General features: G+C 41.9%; 2 protein-coding genes across 12 annotated transcripts in view; one reads left to right on the top strand and one right to left on the bottom strand.

Moving 5' to 3' along the window:
• The window catches only part of CHID1 (chitinase domain containing 1), a 132634-nt gene extending 132019 nt beyond the window's left edge, over positions 1-615 (bottom strand). For all 5 annotated transcript variants that reach the window (XR_010651445.2, XM_065839647.2, XM_071809019.1 and 2 more), the window contains exon 1: positions 475-615. The gene's annotated coding sequence lies outside the window, so the exon portion shown is untranslated. The remainder of the gene's footprint in view (positions 1-474) is intronic.
• A 4878-nt stretch (positions 616-5493) lies between these two features.
• Positions 5494-21653, top strand: part of AP2A2 (adaptor related protein complex 2 subunit alpha 2) — a 58602-nt gene continuing 42442 nt past the window's right edge. For 3 of the 7 annotated variants that reach the window (XM_071809015.1, XM_071809016.1, XM_071809014.1), the window contains exon 1: positions 5992-6100. In XM_071809015.1, the coding sequence (XP_071665116.1) occupies positions 6031-6100 (70 nt within the window). In that variant the 5' untranslated portion in view covers positions 5992-6030. Of the gene's footprint in view, positions 5687-5991; positions 6101-21653 lie in introns of those variants that run through there. The other 4 variants (XM_065838092.2, XM_065838091.2, XM_065838095.2 and 1 more) reach the window with 2 other exon arrangements.

Genomic DNA, 21653 nt, shown 5'->3' with positions numbered 1-21653 from the left:
AAGGTATATATATTGCTGTGTTACCTGCCAATCAACGCCATTTGTCGTCCACCACATTGGTGTCCGTGAGCTGATGGCCCGAGCGGCCTGCGGTTGGTCGCCGCTGCCACCTTGAGGCAGCAACTGTTGATGTGTTTTCAAATTAAATCAGCAAGTGAAAACAACCCCCTTTCTAACCTGTGTAAACATCTCGCCCTTTCCTCTTGTAAGGTGCTCTACTTTGACAGTTAAGAATTGCCTGCCATACTTGTCTGACTCTCTAGATACCAAAGATTTCCCTGCAGACTCCAGAGACCGCCATCAGCCCGCCAAGCCAGCAGGCCCTCTCCAAGCAGGCCTACCCCCGACCCCACCCTCAACTGCCTCATCCCCTCACCGCGGCGCAAGCCGAGGGCCGCCACCGCACCACAGCCTCACCGCCCGCCCCCGTCTCTCTCCCCAGGCAGCACTCAGCAGCCCACTGCCACCACCTACCGCCCGCCGCCGCTTCGGAAGTACAGGCGAGGGCTCCGCCCCGCCGGCTGACGGGGCAGCGCAGGGACAGCCAAGGGAGGAGTAGGAGGGGGAGAGAGAGAGAGGGAGGGGCGGGGGATGGTTGCTAATGAGCTGGTTGCGCCAACATGGCGGCGAGGCAGCGCTGGCAAGCCCGGGGGAGTGGCTGTTTCTTGGTGCCGGCTTCCCGGGCGGGGCAAGAGGCGAGGGAGCTGCTGTCTGCCCGGCCGACCCCGCCTGAAGAGACGCTGGCTGGGCGGTCCTTGAGCGCGGACTGCGTTGGTGCTCATCAACACCCGAGAAAAGCAAATGCTAGTCAGGGTCTAACCGTGAATTCCTTTAGAGAGCCTCTTGTTTTTCTCCAAGCTGTAGCAAGTAGTCTAGGTAAGCAGGGAGTTTGGGCCAAAATACATGCGCTGGCCTGGAGAAAAAAAATGATAATATGGAGAAGGCTGCAGAGAGTTAGCAAGCACTATTACTAACCTCAGGTCCATAGAATGAAGTTCAAGCTTTAAAATAAAAGTTTATGTTTTAAATTGAGATTGTTGTTATCTTTGTTTTGACCTTTGTTTTGCAGTTTGTGTTTTTACATAGAATGTGGCTGTGCTACTACTATTTTTAATGCAGCACTAATTTTGATTTAACCCTGTTATTTCATGAGCTGCTTGTAGGGACAAAATACCATACCCAAAGACTTGATAAAAACAGATGTGATGTAGTGGCAAGCCTAGCATATCCTGGCAGTGTGCTTCCCAACAGAAGCCTTTCTGTGACCTACTTTCTGTGTTGGTTACAGCTTGGTGTAATCTCCAATAAGCTGAACTGGAAGGTTACCTTATTTTCCCCTGATCTGTCCATTTCTTTCATACCCTCTTGTGCAATTAAGACCTTTAGGAACATTCTTCAGCACTGAAAAGAAAAATAATAGTGTTTTTCCTCTGAACAAAAGTCTTGCCAGTGAACTGGATGTATGGTCTCTCTGGCAAGTGATAAAAACAGTTACACTTTGTGCACTAAATCGCACAGATTTAAATTCTAGCAAGGACCTCAGAAAGAAAACTGGTATTCACTAGCACATTTGGATCCAAAGAGACTAAAGCGCAGGAAAAAGGGATGTCTCATCCCACTTTTTAGTGTCACAAACTACCTCTGAATCCTCCAGCTTTCACTTAAGGAGTGGGGTTTTTTTTGTTTTTTTTTTTTCATCTCATAGGACTGCTTGATAGGTGTGCTTGAAACACAGTACATTTTCATGTATAAACTGCCCCAAATTTTAAAGGTACATAACTAAACTACAGTACTTTAAGTAAATTACATCCATGCAATATCAGATTTTCTGTTATTTCATAACATGCTGTTCATCTCTCACAACCTCTAAATGCTTCTAGTTTATACTTCTAAATGGCAGGAACAACAGAGATAAGGCATGAGGGCATGAAAAATCAGTTTTGTTTCCAGACTCACTGTAATGAAATCTGTCATTTTCCATGTTGCATTCCCATCTCCTATTGACTCTCTCTGTCGTAGCCTTAGCAGGATTGATCCAAAGGTTTGCTGCAAGTAGTTGACAGAGTATATGCTGCCATTGAGGAGACCTGTAGCTACCTGTAAAGAAATCACATATGTAAGGATGTACCCCAATTTTTAACACACCTTACAAGGTATTGGGCAGTCCCTAGCAGAGGCTCACATTCCACTAAGCAAGACTAAAAGGGGATATTTATATTTCTACATTTTGAATGTTCTCCAAAGAGAAAAGAATCTGTACCTGTTCTTGGAATCATGAATGTATCTTGTTTCACTCCCATGCAGTTCTTACCAACTTGGCCTCTTTTCTGTAATGAAGGGGCCAAAACTGAATACAGTATTTGAGGTGTGGCCTCACCAGTGCTGAGTACAAAGGGATAATCATCCCCTAGTACTGCTGGCCACACTAATCATTGAGGAACTCACTAAAAAGAAAAGAACTAGGCAGATCCATCTCAAATTTCTGGAAGTTCAGGGTTTTGTGATTTATCATAACTTTATGTTTCTTAATTTTGAAAGCAGCACATCTGATACTCTGACATGACAGACAGCATTGCTGATAAGTCTGTGCTCTCTGTTAATGGATAATGAATGTTAGATGTCAAGTAGAGAAACACAGTTGAGTGTGCATGTGGAGGAGCCACCAATTTTGTTTTCTTCTTAGCTCTTTTTGCTTTCAGTAATGTTTAGAATGACCATGAGGACCAGAAGATAGCAATAACTGATCAGGTGCAGGACAAATCTGACAGAAGTAACAAAGGGAAAGAACAATTCACTTTTTGTAGTTCCCACAAATGGATACTCACCAGCTGAATCCATACAGTTTAATGGTAATAGTTTCATGAAGGTCAGTATAATTATTCAAGTCTTTGTACCAAAGTGCAATGAAACTCTCAAAACTATTAAAGCAACTGATGTATGACATGGGAAAGAAGGGATAGAGATTGTGGATTTGTTGGCAGATGTGCTGCAAAACATTTTTGGGTAATAATAAAGCATTTATTGAGACTATTTCCCCTTTAATGCTGCTTTTACAGTAATTACAGATATCTTTAGAAAAATCACAGTGTCTTCGGATGTATGGAACTAACAAAGTCTGTTTTTTTTCACAGACTGGTATTTTATAGATGTTAAGCTCAAACTAAAACATTTTCCAGAATTATTAACTCACTATATTTGTAAAGGCCTGTGCCTAGTGTGAATTCTCTGCTGTGTTAAGAACAGCTGAGCTCACATAACAGTGTTTCCTTCAGTGAGAACACATCTAGGGACTGTTCCAGAACCTTTCCTCTAGCTAACTTTCTTTACATTTTTTATCTTTTCACTACCAAATCTGTCTGAAATGGGCTAGTAGATTCTAAATTACAAGGCAATAAGGGCAGACATATACCTATACGTTCTCCATAATTGCATAAGCCTTTGTTGAGGCAAAAAGAAGCAGGGAACAAGGATAAATATAGTAAAGCCTCAAAAGTCAGTCAAAGGAGGTTGACATAAAATAACCAGGGTATGTGTACAGCATACTGAGCCACTTCAGATGAACTATTTAGAAGTGTAGTTACAAAACTAGAGAGCACCACATGGGTTTACTACTTGAGTATTTACCCCAGTTCTCAAGCAGAATTTGCAGTCCGTGCTTAGTTTGGTACTGCCACAGCTATTCGGCCAGCAGTATTTAAGACGACACTTACGAGGCAATGACTTGCAGTTGCAGTATTGACTGGAATACAGCCAGACAGAACCGATAATACTTAGCCTTTAGGTGTCACTGTCCTCTTAACAGTAGAAATTAGTTCAACATTTTGGCTAGCTCAAAAATTTTTTTTTTTTTTTTTTTTTGAAATAGAGACTCCTACATAGGGACATCTTATGTTTTCAACCTCAAAGGTAAATGCAAATTCCTGTTGGGCACCAAAATCTATTTGTAAAGCTAAGAAAAAGGAGGAGTTTCTTCATGTAAGTCTACAGATGCAGAGATTCTGAGTTGAATATAGGACTAGTTGTGCATGACTGCTTGTAGTTGCACTTAGTCTACAAAATGGATCCAGGGAGAAATGGATATGTGCGTGACTATCATATACTGTCCTCCTTCTAACAGATACTTAAACAACTAAAAAGCACTTATGTAACAACATATCCTGAAACATGCAGAATGGATACTTGAGAGGTGACCTGATGTACATAGCCATCATAAGAGAGTACCAAGTATTTTGTAGTTCTTCATGACAGAAAAATGTATCATTAAGTTAAAGGCACTGAAGCTTGATAAATTTAAATAAGATGCAAGCTCTGCATGAGGAGGATTAACCATGGGAACAAACTGCTCAAAGAAACAGTGAATTTGATGGTATCAGATCAAGACTGAGTACCTTTCTGAAAGATGGGCTGTAGCTAAAAGCTAGATACTGGCTCAATCCAGGGAAAAAAAAAAAAACACCACCACCACCACCATCAACAACAAAACAACAAACCAAACAAATGAACAAAAAAAACCCAGGTGAAATGAAATGGCTTGAAGTATACAGGAAAACAGACAAAATGACTGATTCATCTCCAGTAGCCCTAAACCTTGTGATTCTGCAGATCATTGTTATCCACTAAGTATACTAATCACTTGCATTACAACCAAAACTCAGCATACTTTTGGTTATGCAGACTAGGCCAGTTTCAATACCCTTTGAATCTATTTTCAGCTGATGAGATAAAATGCTCTGTGCAGTCCTACCTCTTTGGCATGTTTAAAGACAGTTTAACCTTGAAATGTTTTCAGTCTCAGGAGCACATGTGGCATGGGGCTGTGTCACTCTGCATGTTTGCAGCCTTCATGAGAAACACATGGCCCTGGGTTTGCATGTGTGAATCAGCACATGCAACACAGAGCAACCTCATCACTTATGCAACTGAGAGCAGGCTCACAAGGGGTGTGTGACAAAGGATGGCTCTGCGTATAGTAGTTCTTAGGCCTGCAAATGTTGTAAGTGACTCTGCTGAGTACTTGACGTAGATCCCGTGCACTGTTTCGCGGCCCTTTTTGAGCTGGAGGACTGAGGCACAACTTCTGGATAATTAGTGGCTCGGGGAGAGGGAGGGATTAGGCCGTTCCTGAGCAGGGAGCGTGCAGTGGATTCATTCACACGCAGGTGCAGCGGCTGAAGCCGCCCTGCCGACCCTTCACAGGGCAGGATCGCCTGCCTGCTGCCCGTCACGTCGGCCTGGGCCCGTTTTTCCTGATGGCGGTGACCGAGAATCGCGTCCCAACAGCTGCGCTGCCGATCTCTGGGCCCAGCCTCCATGCAGCCACCGCTCCGGGAGCGCAGGTTTCCCCGGGCTCCTGCGGGGATACGCGGGGGGGAGCGCAGGGCCCCCGCCCGCCGCGGCGGCGGAGGGCGGGGCGGCCCCGCAGCGCCGCCGCTTCCGCACGGCAGGTGGCGCCAGAGCGCCGCACGCCCGGCGCCAGCGGGGGCGCGGGATCCGTCCCGGCGCTTGCGCGCTGCAGAGGCGGTGGCAGCGGCCTGAAGAGCCCCGCGGGGAGAGCGGGCGGCGGCGGTGTTAGTTCTGGTGGTTCGACGTGTCGCTGGGCGGCCGTGATCGCGCGCCACGATGCCTGCGGTGTCAAAGGGCGATGGGATGCGGGGCCTGGCGGTCTTCATCTCCGATATCCGGAACTGTGAGTCGCGGCTGAGGCGCGGTGGGGCTGGGGCCTGGTTGGGCCGGCTGTTGCCGTGCGCCGTTGACCCATGGGTCTGAAGCTTCTCTCCTTCAATCCCTGCCCCAATGCTCTCCTCTTCCCCCCGCCCCGCTGTGGGCTGCTCGGAGCGCTCCTGACTCACGAAATGGCGACGCGCCCTGGGGAGGCGGCGGGCGGGCAGGCAGCCTAAGGCTTTTCACTGTGCTTTTGGGTTGGTTTGTTCGTTTTGGGTAGGTTGATTGGAGTTATTCCCCTCTCTTCCTTCCCCGCCCCCACCCCGTCGTTGCGGAGGGGCGCTCGTTGTTGTGCCCCGGCGGAAGGGGATGCCGAGGGGCTGGTGTCCGCCATCGTCGTTGCCATCGTCGTTGTTTATAAGGCGCCGAAGCGAAGCCGGTGTGTCTTCAGGGTGTGGATGAGCATGTAGCGGGCTGGAGAGAGGCGTCTCTTGGTCTACTTCCAAATCCGTGAACGGCTTTCAAAACGTCACGGATGGAAAGCAGGCCTCTGTAAGGGTGCCTGAGAGTAAGGCCTTCTGTGGGTATGCCTGGGCTTGGCTTAAATTGGTTTTAAAATGCTATTCTTGGAGAAACCAGCTCTTAGGATCTGTGTAATTAAAACTGGAATGGAGAGGGTCTCAAGTAAGTGCCCCCCTGTGGGAAAAGAGAGCATGCCTGTGAGCGCAGGCCGGAGAGGAGGCGTACAAATCTGCTGCAGCTTGGGGGCCGGGGGAGGTGTATGTCCGGGTGCACACCTCGGTGCTTAGCTTTTCTGTTTGACTGAGACTTGCATGTCATAGCAGTTTAATATTAATCTGAGTTACAAATCTAAGCATATGATGTGGCAGGAATTGCCTGGGGAAGGGCTAAGGTCACTGTGGTTGGTGTGATGAAACAGCTCCATTTTGTCCACCTGTGTGTCTCTCTAGATGACTTAAGGCTACTTTAAAAGCAGTAAGGTTTCTTCTCTAATGGATAAGAGTGGATTTGGAGATTTTTTTTTTTTTTTTTTAATGCAAATTATGATGCTCTAACTAGACTGGTGTTAGGATAACCACACTGGCTTGGGAAAGTCTTCATGTTGATGACATCTAATACAAAAAGCTGGGGAGAAAATTATACTGATAAAATGAGACCATTTAAATATGGAGTTTCCTGAAACTGAATTCAGGTGATTTGGACTTCTAGCCACGCAAACGGGAGCCTTGTGTGTAAAATTCAAGTTGTTAATCTTCCTTGCAGCAGAAACTGGTTTCAGTGTTTTCTCAGAACAGTTGCAGGTCCTTAGGTTTCTTTAGTATTCGCTCTTGTACGTGTAGAAGAAAGCTTATAAAATGTGCATCAGTTCAAGATTATGTGAATGCTCTTGTACTTTGGTTGGCCCAACTATTTACTGGAGATTTTCCAGCGCCCTGGTATTCTAAGCAAGCTGCATATGTTACAGTTTCACCTGATGTCGTAATATTTAAGACTTGCTGTTGCATCTACCTGCTATTTTTTTGATTGTTTTCATTCATTTACCTAGAAGTAGTATGATTTTATTCTGCAATGTCTCTTATGTCTTGCCGTCAGTTAACACATTTGTCTCTTGTTTTCAGTGGAATGCAGTAGAAGGAGATACAAGAGAAACATTCAAGCTCTTAGTTTCCTAACCTACGTTGAGAAATGTAGAGTAGCAAGACTTAAGGTAGTAGGATAGAACCAATTAACTACTTATTTCTCCATAAGCTTACTTGTGCATAGGCAGTGTGGGAACTCTGATGGAAAAACCACCTCTCTGTCCAAACTGCATGACAAGACAATCATCTCTCTGGTGTAAGCGTCTGCAAGAGTGAGAAATGTGTAGCTCATTTGTGAAACAAATAAAATGTTAGAAACTTCTGCTGTTGAAGCAAATACCGGTATTTCTTGAATGTTTTGTCCCTGTCTAGACAGCTATTTGGGAGCTGTAGTTACTTTTGTATCTTTCTTATCTTCATAATGAAAAACTAACTACATATTTCAAATAGCTGTGAAAGACCTGGTAGTTCCCACTAGTAGGTGATCTATGCAGCTTCTAGGTAGCTGTCTAATGGCATTTGAATAATTTTTCTTTAAGGGAGCTCTGAGTGTTGCCAGCTGACTGTGGGCTGGTGTATGCTGACTAAGATTCCCCAAAATACTTGAGAGCACTCTTTAGAGACTCTGTGCTTTGCAGGCACTGCTGTTGGCTTCCATTTCATCTTCCCTACTTCAGAGTGGGGAGCTAGGTCTTTGTCAACAACAAAAAGTAACAGAATCTTTTGACTTGTAAATTCAAGAAAATGTTCCTGTTCTGATGTGGGAGGGAAGCTAGGCACCCAGTGCAGTTCTCAGCCTCTGTTCTAGCCTTAAAACTGGCAGTTGCACTGATCTGCAAAATGCCTGCTGATGTTCTGAATGTCAGTCTTAATTTTGGCTTTGTTGGATGTGTTTATCCTTTGTAATGCTACCCTAAGAGCCTGATACTTTTTGTTTGCCTACAGCCCTTCCAGATTATGAGTGGTGTTGAAATGTGGTATGTGTCTTGGGGTATTTTGGTGTGTGGTTTTTTTTTTTCTAAAAGATTTTGCACAGATAGGGAACCTGCATTATAGATGTTGCTGAATAATGAAAATGCAGTTTTTGTGTACTAACTGCTCAGGTGTATGCACAGCATGTGATTTCAAGGTAATAAAATAACCTTAACTTCAGGGGTATACTTAGGTACATTTAGACTGTCTGCCTGTTACATCAAGTCTTATTTCTTGGGCATTTGTACCTGGAATGTCTGCAACACTACAGCACTAAATAATGCATGATTCACTTACAATTCTCTTATTATATTACTGATTTGGGAGTGATGCTTTTCTTGCCTGTTTTTACCAGTCTGTTACAGGCTTCGAGAAAGTCTTACTTGATAGCAATTTTCTGTGCTTACATCTCTAGTTGATTGTGAGTGAATGAACAGCTCACATTGCCAGTCTGTCTTTAATAGCTAAAAGGTTGGTTGCCACTTCTGTGTTGGTTAGGCATATTTTTGGCACTTGAGTTATCTTTGTATTAAATGCTTCTGTGTCACATATGACCGAGTATAAGAATTACTTCCTATGTGACTTTAAAAAGTCTGCTTAAAATACGCTGATTTCTCAAGTCTATGAAACTTTTCATTAAAAAAAAGCATTCTACCTGTAGCAGAAATTGTAAAATATTCTGAGGGGTAGAAGTGCTTCTTAATGCTTTGACTTTGCTCTAGTCTCCGCAGAACTGTAATATTGAGTGACTTTTTCAGAGCAAAATGTTCTTTTCCATACAAATACCAAGTGAATTTTCAAAATCAGATTTTATAAGAAAATATATTATCCTGCAGTTCCTGATAGCTCTCTAGAGTTTTGTTTCAGGTGGCTTCTTTTTGTAGGCTCTGTATTTTGCATATGGAGGTCCTATTGCAAGTAGACTTATGGGCTTTCCTAGAAACTTGCTTAGTTGGGTTGTTTTATAACATGTTTGAAATATTAACAACAAATATCTTTTTAGCTTATCTTTCCTAAACACTGGAGAAGAGACAAGAAAACTATAGATTGAAAGCTGTACTTAAATACTTGATTAAGATAACCTAGTTAATTAGCACTTAGTTAATGGGGCCCACTGAGAAAAGAGCCAGGTGTTGGTATGCCATAGCAGAAATTGTGGTGGTAGTGGTGCTGGAAAGCTCTGAATTCTGTTTGGTGAAGTGCCATTCAGACTTAGGAGTTCAAGTCAGGAAGAATCCTTTTCACTGCCTGGATGAAGTGCCTCATGAACTAAAACCCAACTAAATCTGCATGTGTTATAAGCATATGGAGTCATGCCAGAAATATTTATTTTTAAAGACTATGTTAAAACTTTTTTTTTGTGCATGTACTGCAGAGCTGATGGAATAATTTGGCCTATGCAAGATGGTGCTTTATAAATACTACAACTGTCTTAGCTGACAGATATATCATGAGGAGCCTGTTTTCAATTTTTTTGAGAATAGCTTTATGCTTGTCTGGTGGTGAAGTACTTCTAAGTAATTTGTCACTCAAACTATTCTGTTGCAATAATGGTATTATCTGCTATTCACCCTGAAGACTAGGAAAGCTTGCTTCTCTCCTTTCTTTTGGAGGTGATAGTGCGGAAAGAATTTTTCCTACAGTATTAGCTGTACCTCTGGTAACATCCCTCCTCTGCTGTAAAATCAGGAAGTTATCTACTCTTAGGTTGCTGAAATAGCTCTACATGCTGGCAAAAACTGTTTTTGCCATAGGCTTGTGTGACAAGATAGTTCATCATCTCCCTCACTGCTTTAGATAACTGTCTTACCATTTCAGTGTCACCTAAAAAGTTGGACAGAGGGAGGAAGGATCCCTTTAGTTTGTTCTCCAAATGTTTCTGTATACGTTCTGTTCCAAGATACTGTTCCTTTCTCCTCGGGCTGTATTTTCTTCTTTAAATAAAACCCAACAAATATATTAAACGAAGATCTATCTTTTTATTACCGAACTTAATCACAGAATCACAGAATGTTGGGGATTGGAAGGGACCTCAAAAGATCATCTAGTCCAATCCCCCTGCCGGATCAGGAACACTTAGATGAGGCTACGTAGGAATGTGTCCAGATGGGTTTTGAATGTCTCCAGAGTAGGAGACTCCACAACCCCACTGGGCAGCCTGTTCCAGTGTTCTGATAAACTTGAGAAGAAACTACTTCTCAGTGAGGGTAAGTTGAACCTCTTGTGTTCCAGTTTGAACCCATTACCCCTTGTCCTACCGTTGGTTGTCACTGAGAAGAGTCTGGCTCCATCCTCTTGATGCTCACCCTTTATATATTTGTAAACCCCTCAGTATCCTCTTCTCCAAGCTAAAGAGATGCAGCTCCCTCAGCCTTTCCTCATAAGGGAGATGCTCTACTTGCCTAATCATCTTCATGGCTCTGTTCTGGACTCTCTTCAGCAGTTCCCTGTCCTTGAACTGAGGGACCCAAAACTGGACACAGTATTCCAGGTGCAGTCTCACTGATGTATTAATTCTTCTTTGTACTGGATGGGGAGAGTGTTTAGCCTCTTGAAGTCTGACTTCACTAGCCCTGTTCCTGTGAATTGGAACTGGTGCATCAGGTTACAGATGAGCAAGTGGGAATTAAAGGCTAGTTCATGAAATTTATCATGTGATGATCACCCTTTTGACTGGATGGTAGATAACTGAGCACATTATCTGTGTATGTGGGAGGGGCACGCACAATAATTAAGTGACCACATGGCTATGTGGCTATGTATAGAGTTTTGTTCTCAGTGAGAACAGCCACACAGTGAAATAAACTTCACATAGGATGGGGTTGTGCACATACAGCTTGGGGTTTTTTTATGGCTACTCAGGCAATGAGGACAGTTTTGTGCCTGAAAAATTCTAGGAAGAGCATCCTGCTTAGAGCTATAACAAGCACTAAGTCTTTCATCACTTACTACTATTTGTGGGAGAGTGATTTAAGGAAGACACAATTAGCATGAAATTAATCTGAGGAGGGTGTATTCTACCCATGGCTTCTTTGTCTTAACTTTCTTCTGGTCGTTTCATGGAACTCTGAGGGACTGGGTTTTTTGGGGGCATTGCATTGGGGGTGTGTGTGTTGGGTTGGTTGGTTTGTTTTTAGCACTGTTTGAATTTGTGCATGTTTGGCTGAGACAAGAGGAGAATAGGCAAAAGTGATAACAGGTAAGAGATAGTAAAGAACTAAAATCTTTCAGGGGATATCCAACCTCTCCATTAGAGACATTGGAAAATATAACATCTAGTGAATCTGAAATCCTTAGGATAAAGGCTGCCCATCAGGAATGGTTAAAAAGTTAAGGACTATTGTAGAGACTATTACATATCTGCATCAATTAATAAGCTCATATAGGATGTTCTTTCTAAGGCCCTGAAACAGTAGTTTAGAAATGATAGTTAAACTAGGAGACTTTAGGTAAACCTCAAACTGTTCTTCTATTATTTGAACATGAACTAAGTAGGAAAGAGTCCATAGTGACTTGTGCTAAACTAGTGCAAATACTACCTTACCCTGTTGAAGGGAGTGTAACTGGACAGTGTGAAAATACTGTTCAAGGAAATGACTACTTAAATAAACGCTGTGCAGTCAAGAAGGAGGAAGAGCTGTTTTATGTAGTCTAACCTTGCACTTCTGGTTTTGTGTATCTTATTAGCTTAAAGCTTCTCTTTTGTCAACTTAAACTGCTAAATAGATGTTCTATATGTCATAAAGTCACTCAGATATGAGCTTCCTGTAAGCTTTCAGTACATTTGGGGAAAGATCTGGTCTTAAACTAGACGCTATTACCTAGTTACTCCTCAAACTCTTTCACAGTTTGAGCTGTAGTGTTCTTCTTAACTTGTGCCTAGTTAGGAAAAAAAAAAACCATCCATAGTAGACACCTAAAATTATTAAACATCTATTAAATTGATGTAATTAGAGAATCTGAACTGTGATAGGATTTGGGAGCAGCTGTGTGTTCTTTTGTGTTTATTTCCCTTCCCTTATGAGGACAAGGAGTTAATGGATTACTGGATTACGTTAAAGCCTGTGACTCCCTGCTGTTTCATGAGAAGCGTTATAGGGACAAATCTCTAGCAGCATACTGAAGAACGAAGTCAGTTCTGTGGAGAGTACTTCACTTACTGTGCAGAATATTGGAAAATGTACACTACAGGTTTCTTAAATGGGATCATTAGGTCACCAGTCTCTGTAGTAATGGATATCTAATCACAAGAGAATGTCCCAGGGCACAAAAATCTCGACTGCCTTTGTGCCATTCATGATCTTCAACATGACAGGTACTTTTTCCTCAGAATAATTTTGGTTGGAAGAGACCCTGAGGATCGAGTCCAACCATAACCTAACTCTAGCACTAAACCGTGTCCCTAAAAACCTCGTCGAAATGCTTTTTAAACACCTCCAGGGATGGTGACTCCACCACTTCCCTGAGCAACCTGTTCCAATACCTGACAACCCTTTCCATGGAGAAATTTTTCCTGATATCCAATCTAAATCTCCCCTGGCACAACTTGAGGCCATTTCCTCTTGTCCTATCACTTGCTACTTGGGAGAGGAGACCAACATGCTCCATGCTACAACCTCTTCTCAGGTACTTGTAGAGAACAATAAGGTCTCCCCTCAGACTCCTTTTCTTGAGGCTAAACAGCCCCAGCTCCCTCAACTGTTCCTCATTAGACTTGTGTTCAAGGCCCCTCCCCAGCTTCATTGCCCTCCTCTGCACTCTCTCTAGTATTTCAATGTCCTTCTTATGATTAGGAGCCCAAAACTGAACACAGTATTCAAGTTTGGGCCTTACCAGCACTGAGTACAGTGTCATAATCACTTCTCTAGTCCTGCTGGCCACACTATTCCTGATACAAGCAAGGATGCTCTTGACTTTCTTGGCCACCTGGGCACACTGCTGGCTCATATTCAGCCAGCTGTCAGTCAACACCCCCAGATCCTTTTCTGCCAGGCAGCTCTACAGCCACTCTTTCCTGAGGCTGTAGTGCTGCCTGGGGTTGTTGTGGCTCAAGTGCAGGACCCAGGCCTTGCTAAACCTCATACATTGGCCTCAACCCATCAATCTAACTGGTCCCTGTGCCTCTGTATGGCTTTCCTACCCTCCAGCAGATCAACACTCCCACCCAGTTTAGTGTTGTCTGCAAACTTACTGAGGGTACACTCAATCCCCTTGTCCAGGTCATTGATAAAGAGATTAAACAGAACTGGCCCCAAATATATCTTGTGAAAGGACAGCATGCACTCCTGTTTTTGTTCATAACAGGATGTAAATACATCATTAAGCAAAATCTTCTTGTTCTACGGTCTTGAATTGGCCTATTTCTGAACAAAACTGAAGCCATACTGTCATCTTGTGAAGGTACAGGTTTTTTATAGCGTTTTCTTGGGATTAGTTGCACAGTGAGTTTGGAAACAATAGCACAAGGATTGTCATTCAGATATACTCAGACCTGAAAACTGCACCTCTATTGTAGTAGTACTGTAGATAGTTTAGTGAGTATATGGAATTCATGCAGACAACCTGTGAGGGCAGGCATACAACAAACAGACCAATCTAATGTATTGCTGTGTAACGTGCCCCTGTCTTGGTCTGTTACGGTGCTGTGCTAAATAACCAGCTGTCTGAGAGACCAGGGAGAGGTGGAGCATGGATTTGGTGTTTTACTTCATGAAGCTGAGGATCTGCATAGCAAATGGCTAATCTATACTCGAGTTGTAATGTGAGTATCTGTTTTGCTGACAGGTAAAAGTAGTGGTTTAATTTATTGAGATGAGATGTAAGTATTGTAAAAGCTCTTTCACAAAGGCAAGGATGGGTGCACTGATTACTTTTAAAAGAATGTTTTCCTATAGGTATTTGCATCATTTTTACTGTAGAGATGCTAGTGTTTTTTTTTTATTTGGATACCTTCTTTCAAACAGTTTCTTTTTGTGTCCTCTGACACATCAAGGTTGAAGAATGCAATGTAATATTAGAATTGTGCTTGTAAGTTGCTTTAGCAATAGGAAAGGCAAATGGGTAGTTTTACTGCTTTATGCCAACTGAAGGGTGTTTGATGAACGTGGTGAACTACCTCTCTACCTGGTCATGTATTCTGCTGGCTTCTGCTGGTGTTATCACTTCTACTAAAGCCAATACAACTTACCCTTTAGATATTAAGTAAACCAATTGTGCTTTTGGCAGTTGGGCTCCCTAACTGACCTGCAGCAGTGCAAGGTAGTAGCAGGAATGTGTGTGCTAGGAGGAGAGCAGTGCTAAGGAGCAGTCTGGAATTACTGTCTTTTCAGAACTGTATCATTGAATCAAACTAATTATGAAGGTGTATAAACATTTTTTGCTGAAGGGAAGCTAGTGGCACTCTTACTGTGGTGTCTCTCCCACCTAAGTTACCAATCAGCTTCGATGTTTCTAGTGTAGAAGCTAATGAAAACATAACAAAAGAGAAAAAATTTTTTGTTTGGAAAACAATGACTCACAGCTCTCAAAGATGTCTAACAACATCTTTAAAATTGAGAATTTATCTTCTGTGTAAGAACTGTGTTCTTCCCAAGTAGACATTCCTAGCCACTATGGAGTTAGAGGAGAAGCTGCTTCTCTTAGCCTTGGCAGTATTTATATTACTACTCTCCTAAACAGAAAACTGGAGTTGTCCTCTCTTCAAGGTCTGTTTGATAATTGAATGTGAACAGAGACATATTCTGTTAGACAAGTGGTAATACTGAAAATAGTAATCAACACTACTACTTGCCTTCAAGAAGCATGACTGAATGCTGGCCAACTTTTCTTGTGTTAATAGAACCTCCTATCCAACATGCTTTATAGTTCGTCATGCTAATAATGGCGCATCTATGTCACATGGCCACAGGACAAGTAAGGCTAAGAGGTAACACTGTGAAACAGTTCTGACCTGTGCATTAATTCAAAATAAATGAATTATTGGGTGGGCTTAATTACACTGCTGCTGGCCATAAGCAGATTGGAGTCAGATGAGTACTGGGAACATTACAAATTCTGTGAGGCTGTTTTTGTTTTGTGTGTTGTGGTGGTGTTTTGGTTTGTGTGTGTGTGGTTTTTTGTGGTTTTTTTGTTTGTTTGTTTGTTTGTTTTTTCTTTTTTCTTAAATGTTGCCAACACACCTGTCTTTTGAGAACTTGCCTCCAGAAATCTCCTCTGCTCAGTATTTGTGTAGAGGCTTGTATAGAACAAGTGCTTCTCTGTTCCTTTGGGAAATAAATGTGTAGACTTGGTCAGAAAGATACTGGACTCTAATGGTTTGTATGAAAGCTAAGAACTCAGAGCAGTTCTAGGTATTCAGCATGGGGTGTGCTTGGTGTCTCTAACTTGGCTTAGACAGCCTATAATATAGCTACAAGTTAATCTTGATGGAACAGGTCACTAACTCCAAACTTGAAGTGCTTGTTTAGTCTTGCAACCCTGCTGCCAAGCTAGTATTAAATGTGTCAAATGTTCTCTTCAAATGAATAGACTCAACAAATCACTTTCCTGTAAGTTCTGTTTTCTCATGCTTCTGTAGATTGTAATGCAAAACTCCAAACTGAGATATGGAGGTGTTATTCATGCAGTACTGAAGCTCGGACTGTAGTCTGGATTACTAGGGGATTTAAGAATAGTAATTGGTTCTCTGAAAAGCTGGGTGACTTTTGATGTTTGTTAGTCTATCTTTGTTAACAAGATGGTAATTAAAGATAATGATGCACTACAGACTAAATTTACCTTGCCTAATGTAGGCAGTAGGCAGCCCAGTGGAGTCTGAGTGCTGGCAAACTGCTAAATATGAAGTAATTGCCCATAAGCACCTCAGACACAATTGTGGCTGAGTATCTGTTTGCTCAGGTACTCATCTTGGAGATGACTAACTGCAGTTGTATACTAGAGTTGTAAGGCTATTAATATAACTAGTATATGTGTTTTTCTGCAGAAGAGCTAGCCCAAATTTTACTGGCTTGCAATCACCTCTTTTAATATCGTCTTATGGCTATTTAATCATAATATTACTAAACCGGTAAAGGCTTGAATAAGTGAAAGTGAGAAGGATGAGGCCTGAACTAATGTGGAACATAGTATTTAAGCCAGAGCACAAGATTGTCCTACCTTTCAGTTTGTATAAATGACATGACCTTTATTAAGCCACTACAAGGTGAATAGCTTGGCTACAGCACATTTTCTTCAAATACAGCTCTGATAATTTCTTGAAACCAGGAGCTGTGTGACAGCCTGGAAGTGAGGCAGACTAATTGCCTTTGCAAGCTTTGAAATGTAAGCCTCTGGTTCTGCTGCACAGCACTCCAAGTGTCATCAGTAGTGGTATTATAGAAACAGAATCATATTGTTTGGAAGAGGCCCTCAAGACCATGCTACAACTTGCTTTCAGATATAGGCAGCAATAAGGTCTCACTTCAGCTGCCTTTTCTCAAGGCTAAACAGCCTCAGTTCCCTCAATTGTTCCTCGACAGACTTGTGTTCCAGGCCCCTCACCAGGTTAATTGCCCTTGTCTGAACTCTCTCTAGTATTTCAATGCCCTTCTTATGATGAGAAGCCCAAAACTGAAAGCAGGATTCAAGATGAGGCCTCACTAGTCCCAAGTACAAGGGGATGATCACTTCCATAGTCCTACTGGCCACACTATTTCTGATACAAGCCAGGATGCTGGTGGCCTTTTTGACCACCTGGGCACACTGCTGGCTCATATTCAGCTGGCCATCAATCAACAGCCCCAGATATTTTTCTGCCAGTCAGCTTTCCAGACTCTCTTCCCCAAGCCTGTAGCGCTGCCTGGGGTTGTTGTGACCAACAGGTCACACTCCTGCCCAATTTGTTGTTTTCTGCAAACTTTTGAGGGTGCACTTGATCCCCTTGTCCAGGTAATTGACAAAGATATTAAAGGGAACTGGCCCCAATACTGAACCCTAGAGAACCATCACTTGTGACCAGCTGCCAACTGGGTTTAACTGCATTCACCACAACGCTTGGGCCTGGCTGTCCAGCCAGTTCTTTACCCAGTGAAGAGTATGCCTGTCCAAGCCATGAGCTGCCAGTTTCTCTGGGAGATTGCTGTGGGAAATGGTGTCAAAGGCTTTACACAACACCCACAGCCTTTCCCTCATGCACTAAGCTGGTCACCTTCTCAAAGAAGATCGGGTTAGTCAAACAGGACCTGCCTTTTCATAAACCCTTGCTGATGGGACCCGTTTGCCTGGTTGTCCTGTACATGTCGAGCAATGACACTGAAGATGATCTGCTCCATGACCTTCCCTGGCACCAAAGTCAGACTGACAGGCCTGTAATTCTCCAAATCCTCCTTCCAGCCCTTCTTGTAGATGGGCATCACATTTGCTAATCTCCAGTCAACTGGAACCTCCCTGGTTAGCCAGGACTGCTAATAAATGATGCAGAAGTGGCTTTGTGATCACCTCTGCCAGATCCCTCAGTACGCTTGGATGGATCCCATCTGACCCATAGATTTGTGTGTATCTAAGTGGTGTAGCAGGTTGCTAACCATTTCCCCTTGGATTACTGGGGCTTAATTTTCCTCCCTGCCCCTGTCTTCCAGCTCAGGGGCTGTGTACCTGGAGCAGAACTGGTCTTAGTATTGACTGAAGCAAATAAGGCATCAGTGTTTCCCTCTGCATTCAATAAAGGATGGAGATTCTCCTTGGTCCTCCTTTTGTTGCTAATGTATTTAAAGAAACACTTTTTTGTTTTGTTTTACAGCAGTAGCCAGGCTTAGCTCTAGTTACGTAGTTATCTTCCTTTTTAACCATCCTTAAGGTTACCTCAGTGTTTCTAGTGCTGATAAAAATTAAATGTGCTTGCAGAAATACCTCAGTGAGTGTTACCGTTGCTGAGCAATGTGATGAAAACTTCCTGGTTAATCAAACACCTCTTGTTTAACAGCCCCTGCCCAATCTTCCCACCTCTCCTGCACCTGCATTGTGTGACAGAAGATCTAGCTAAAATTGGTCCATTGTTTTTGATACTTTTCTTTTTCCCCTGTATATGGAACAAACTGAAGCTACCTGCCAGTGTGAAGTTTTGCTTTTCTTTGTCATCCTCTAATGTAAACAAAAAATGAAGTTTGAATAAGGTTACTGTGTGATATAACTGCTGGCATTTAGGAAATTTGGTTTTTAGATACTTTAGCTAGGTTTTAACTCATGAGTTATTGTAAGCTTTGTTGTGTGACTATCCTCAGTTAACACCCAGTGTGCTAGGGCTGCTCTCTAAAACTGCAATTTCAGGCAGGTAATCTGTAATCAGTAGTAAGGAGACAATGTAAGACTATCATTCAACCTGATTTCCAATGTATGGAGTTTAACTTTTTTCACCACTAGCTAGTTGCTATGCTATTTATGTTTGGTCAAGGTCTGGTAATATTATATACCGCATTGAAAATAGAACAGCCTGAGGAATTATTCAAAACAGGCTTTTGTTCATATACTATGCAAGTTTCTAACTTTAGGTGAGAATAATGTGTCAGATGTGAATTTGCTGTTTAATATGGGTGTTCCTGTCAACTCACTGCTATGCTGTTTGCACAGGGGGTGTTTGTTTGGTTTTGTTTGTTTATTGGGGTAGTTTTTGTTTTGTTTTGGTGTTGCTGAGGCTACCATCCATTGCTACCAAAAGTGCTGAATTTGCAAAGTGCTGAATTTGCAAATTCCTGAAGTATTTCTGTCAGACTTCCCTTAATGCTCAGTTGCTTGCTTAGGTCACAAAGAACCCAGTTTCTAGCAGTAACTGATAATCTGCGAGCGTAAAGGATACATAATGCTGCTTGAAAGGTTTGTTGAGAGGATTTGGTGAATTAAAAGAAAAAAAAAATACAGCATTGATTTCATCTTGAGTTAAGAAAAACTGACTGAGATGGACTTCTTATTCTTGTTACCTTTCCCCATTTTTAACATCAGTGATTGTTGCCATGCTTGTTGAGGTTAAAGAAACAATTGCTAATAATTCAAAGTAAACATTGCAATACACTTTCCTTACAAACAGAACCTAAAGGTATAGAAGGACCTAGCTTCTAAACTTTAGTAACTAAATATCCTATTCAGGTTAGCTATATCTCAGGCTGAAGTCAATGTTCTCTGCCCCGTTAATCTAAATGAAGTACAAAATCTGCCAACTCAGTGGTCTAATGTTTTAACGAGATGCATTTTTCACTTGGTAAAAGGGAAAAAATTAATTATTTTAAAAATCGGTGTTTTCATCTAGAGCAGATGAATTACTGAAAATAAGGGAAGTTTTTTTAGGTCTTTAAAAAGAGTGCTAATGTGATAGCTTAGCAAAACTGGAGTGCTGTTTATTTATGTAAACGCTTGTACCTTTTGATATATGTTATTGTGACCCTTTCTTCATAGAATATGGGCACGAGAAAAAGACTTGCTTCAGTCTAGTAGTGAATTTGTGATGCTGGCAAATAACTTAGATGCAAACACTTGAGTTTCTCTGTCATATGCACAGGACAAATAATCTAATTCAATGAAGACAAATCTAAAATCTATACTAGAAGACACTTCAAACCTTAGATTGTATAAGCTGCTGCTTATTTATGTAGTAAATAGTGTTACTGCTTTGCAATCAGCTTACTTTAGGTTGGAAGTTAAATTAGAAGAAAATGTGTAAGATGTTGCATGATATTAGTGAAAGCTGATTAAATTTTGTGATCCCAACAGATGCATCTTATAAACTGATGGAAGTATACTTTGATCTCTAGCCTTGTCATTCTAGAAGTTAAATTGGAGTTTCGAGGTCAAATTAAAACTGTGGATATATCTCCTGCTTTACCTGAAAACAGAAATGCATACAGATGGCAACTACAACTTGTTTTAGATGAGGTGGTGTGAATTCTTGAGCTCCAGAAATGCCTAACTACTTAATCAGCAAGGGGATAAGTACATACAAGTAAGTAGTTTTTCAGGATTGAGTATGGGGGAAGTGAAGGGGTTTTGCCATGTATAGTGTCTGCCAAGGCACCTTGCACTTTAGTGTTTTGAGCAGTGCCCCTTATAAAACAGTGTTGTAGAATGGAAAAATGAATTTCGAGCAAATCTGTAGGTGTGTTCTTCAAATGACAAGACAAACTGAAGTAGTTGCTTTTATTTTGGGCCTAACTTGTTTCCATTTGTACAGTGTGCTAGTCTTAACATATGTCTGTACTCTTGTGACCATTGTTACAGTCTTGTTAATATAAATGAGTTTTCTGCTTCTTATGCGAGAGTTGATTTTGGAAGTGCATATAAGTGCAGTTTCTTTTTTTTGGAGTGCAAATCAAGAAATTACAATCTAGATTAATTTGTACTTGCTGAGAGATTCCCTTGATTTTTAAATGCTTTCATATTAACCTATCCTGAGGCACTGGTGTACTTGAGTTAGTTAATCATCTTTAGAAAGGTAAAGGAGCGATTAACAGTCATTGGATGACATAGGAGGTTTGGACATGCACATGTAGTAGGATATTTAAATGTTGTGAGTTGTTGCTTTGCTTATGTAGAAGAAAGGAGAAAGATTGGAGGTGACTTGAAAGGCTGGTCGTGATCTGCTCTTCCAGCCTTGTCACATACGTTCCTTGCACTGACATGGCTGTAGTTGTGGTTGGAGTGGTGTGGGGAAGGGTGGGGCATGAAAGCAGGTCATGTGATCCCCACCACTCCTAAGATTGTGCCATTTTCAGGCAGGGCCAGGAAATTTTTATTCATAAACTTGCGGCCAAATATATGTGATGAAAGGTAGAGGAAGTTGTGGTTTTTTTCTGCTGCCAGTTGATGTTTTGGAAACTGCTTGAAAATTTGAGTAGGTACAGATCTGAATTTCTAGCACAACTAGGTGACCAGTTCTGCGTTGCTGAAGTGGCCTTGATTTGCTTCCGTCGGTCTTCAAGCAACTGAAATAATGGCTGAGTTAGATATTTTACCCTACGATGCTTACTCATGTAGGAGATAATGGACCCAGACCTCTGTAGAAATCTCAGTCACCAAAAACTAAAATGCTAAAGAGCTGCTTTGGTTTGGACAATGCAAGTATTACTTCAATAAGCTTTCATTATCAGAATTTAAACTGCAGCTTATTTGTCTGAATATCTAACTTGAATTGGCACCAGAAACCCTAATGCCTATTATTGGAATACAAAAATTATATGGAATATAAACAGGGCTGAGAAGCCTAAGGCGGTAAAGTTGCCTAATAAAATATGAATTTTAAATATTTCTGTTTTTTTCAAGTGACTTCCATGGGGCATATTGAAAGTCTGAATTTATGTATGTATCCAATCTGTCTGAGGTCTTTGAGTCTTTGGGCTACTCTTAAGTTTACTGCTTTTCCTCTTCAATGTCTGTTAAGAGTATTTCTAAAGCTGTTGA

The sequence above is a fragment of the Patagioenas fasciata genome, chromosome 5 (genome assembly GCF_037038585.1).
Source record: "Patagioenas fasciata isolate bPatFas1 chromosome 5, bPatFas1.hap1, whole genome shotgun sequence".
In the NCBI taxonomy this organism is placed as follows: domain Eukaryota; kingdom Metazoa; phylum Chordata; class Aves; order Columbiformes; family Columbidae; genus Patagioenas; species Patagioenas fasciata.
This window is presented reverse-complemented; position numbering and strand designations above follow the sequence as displayed.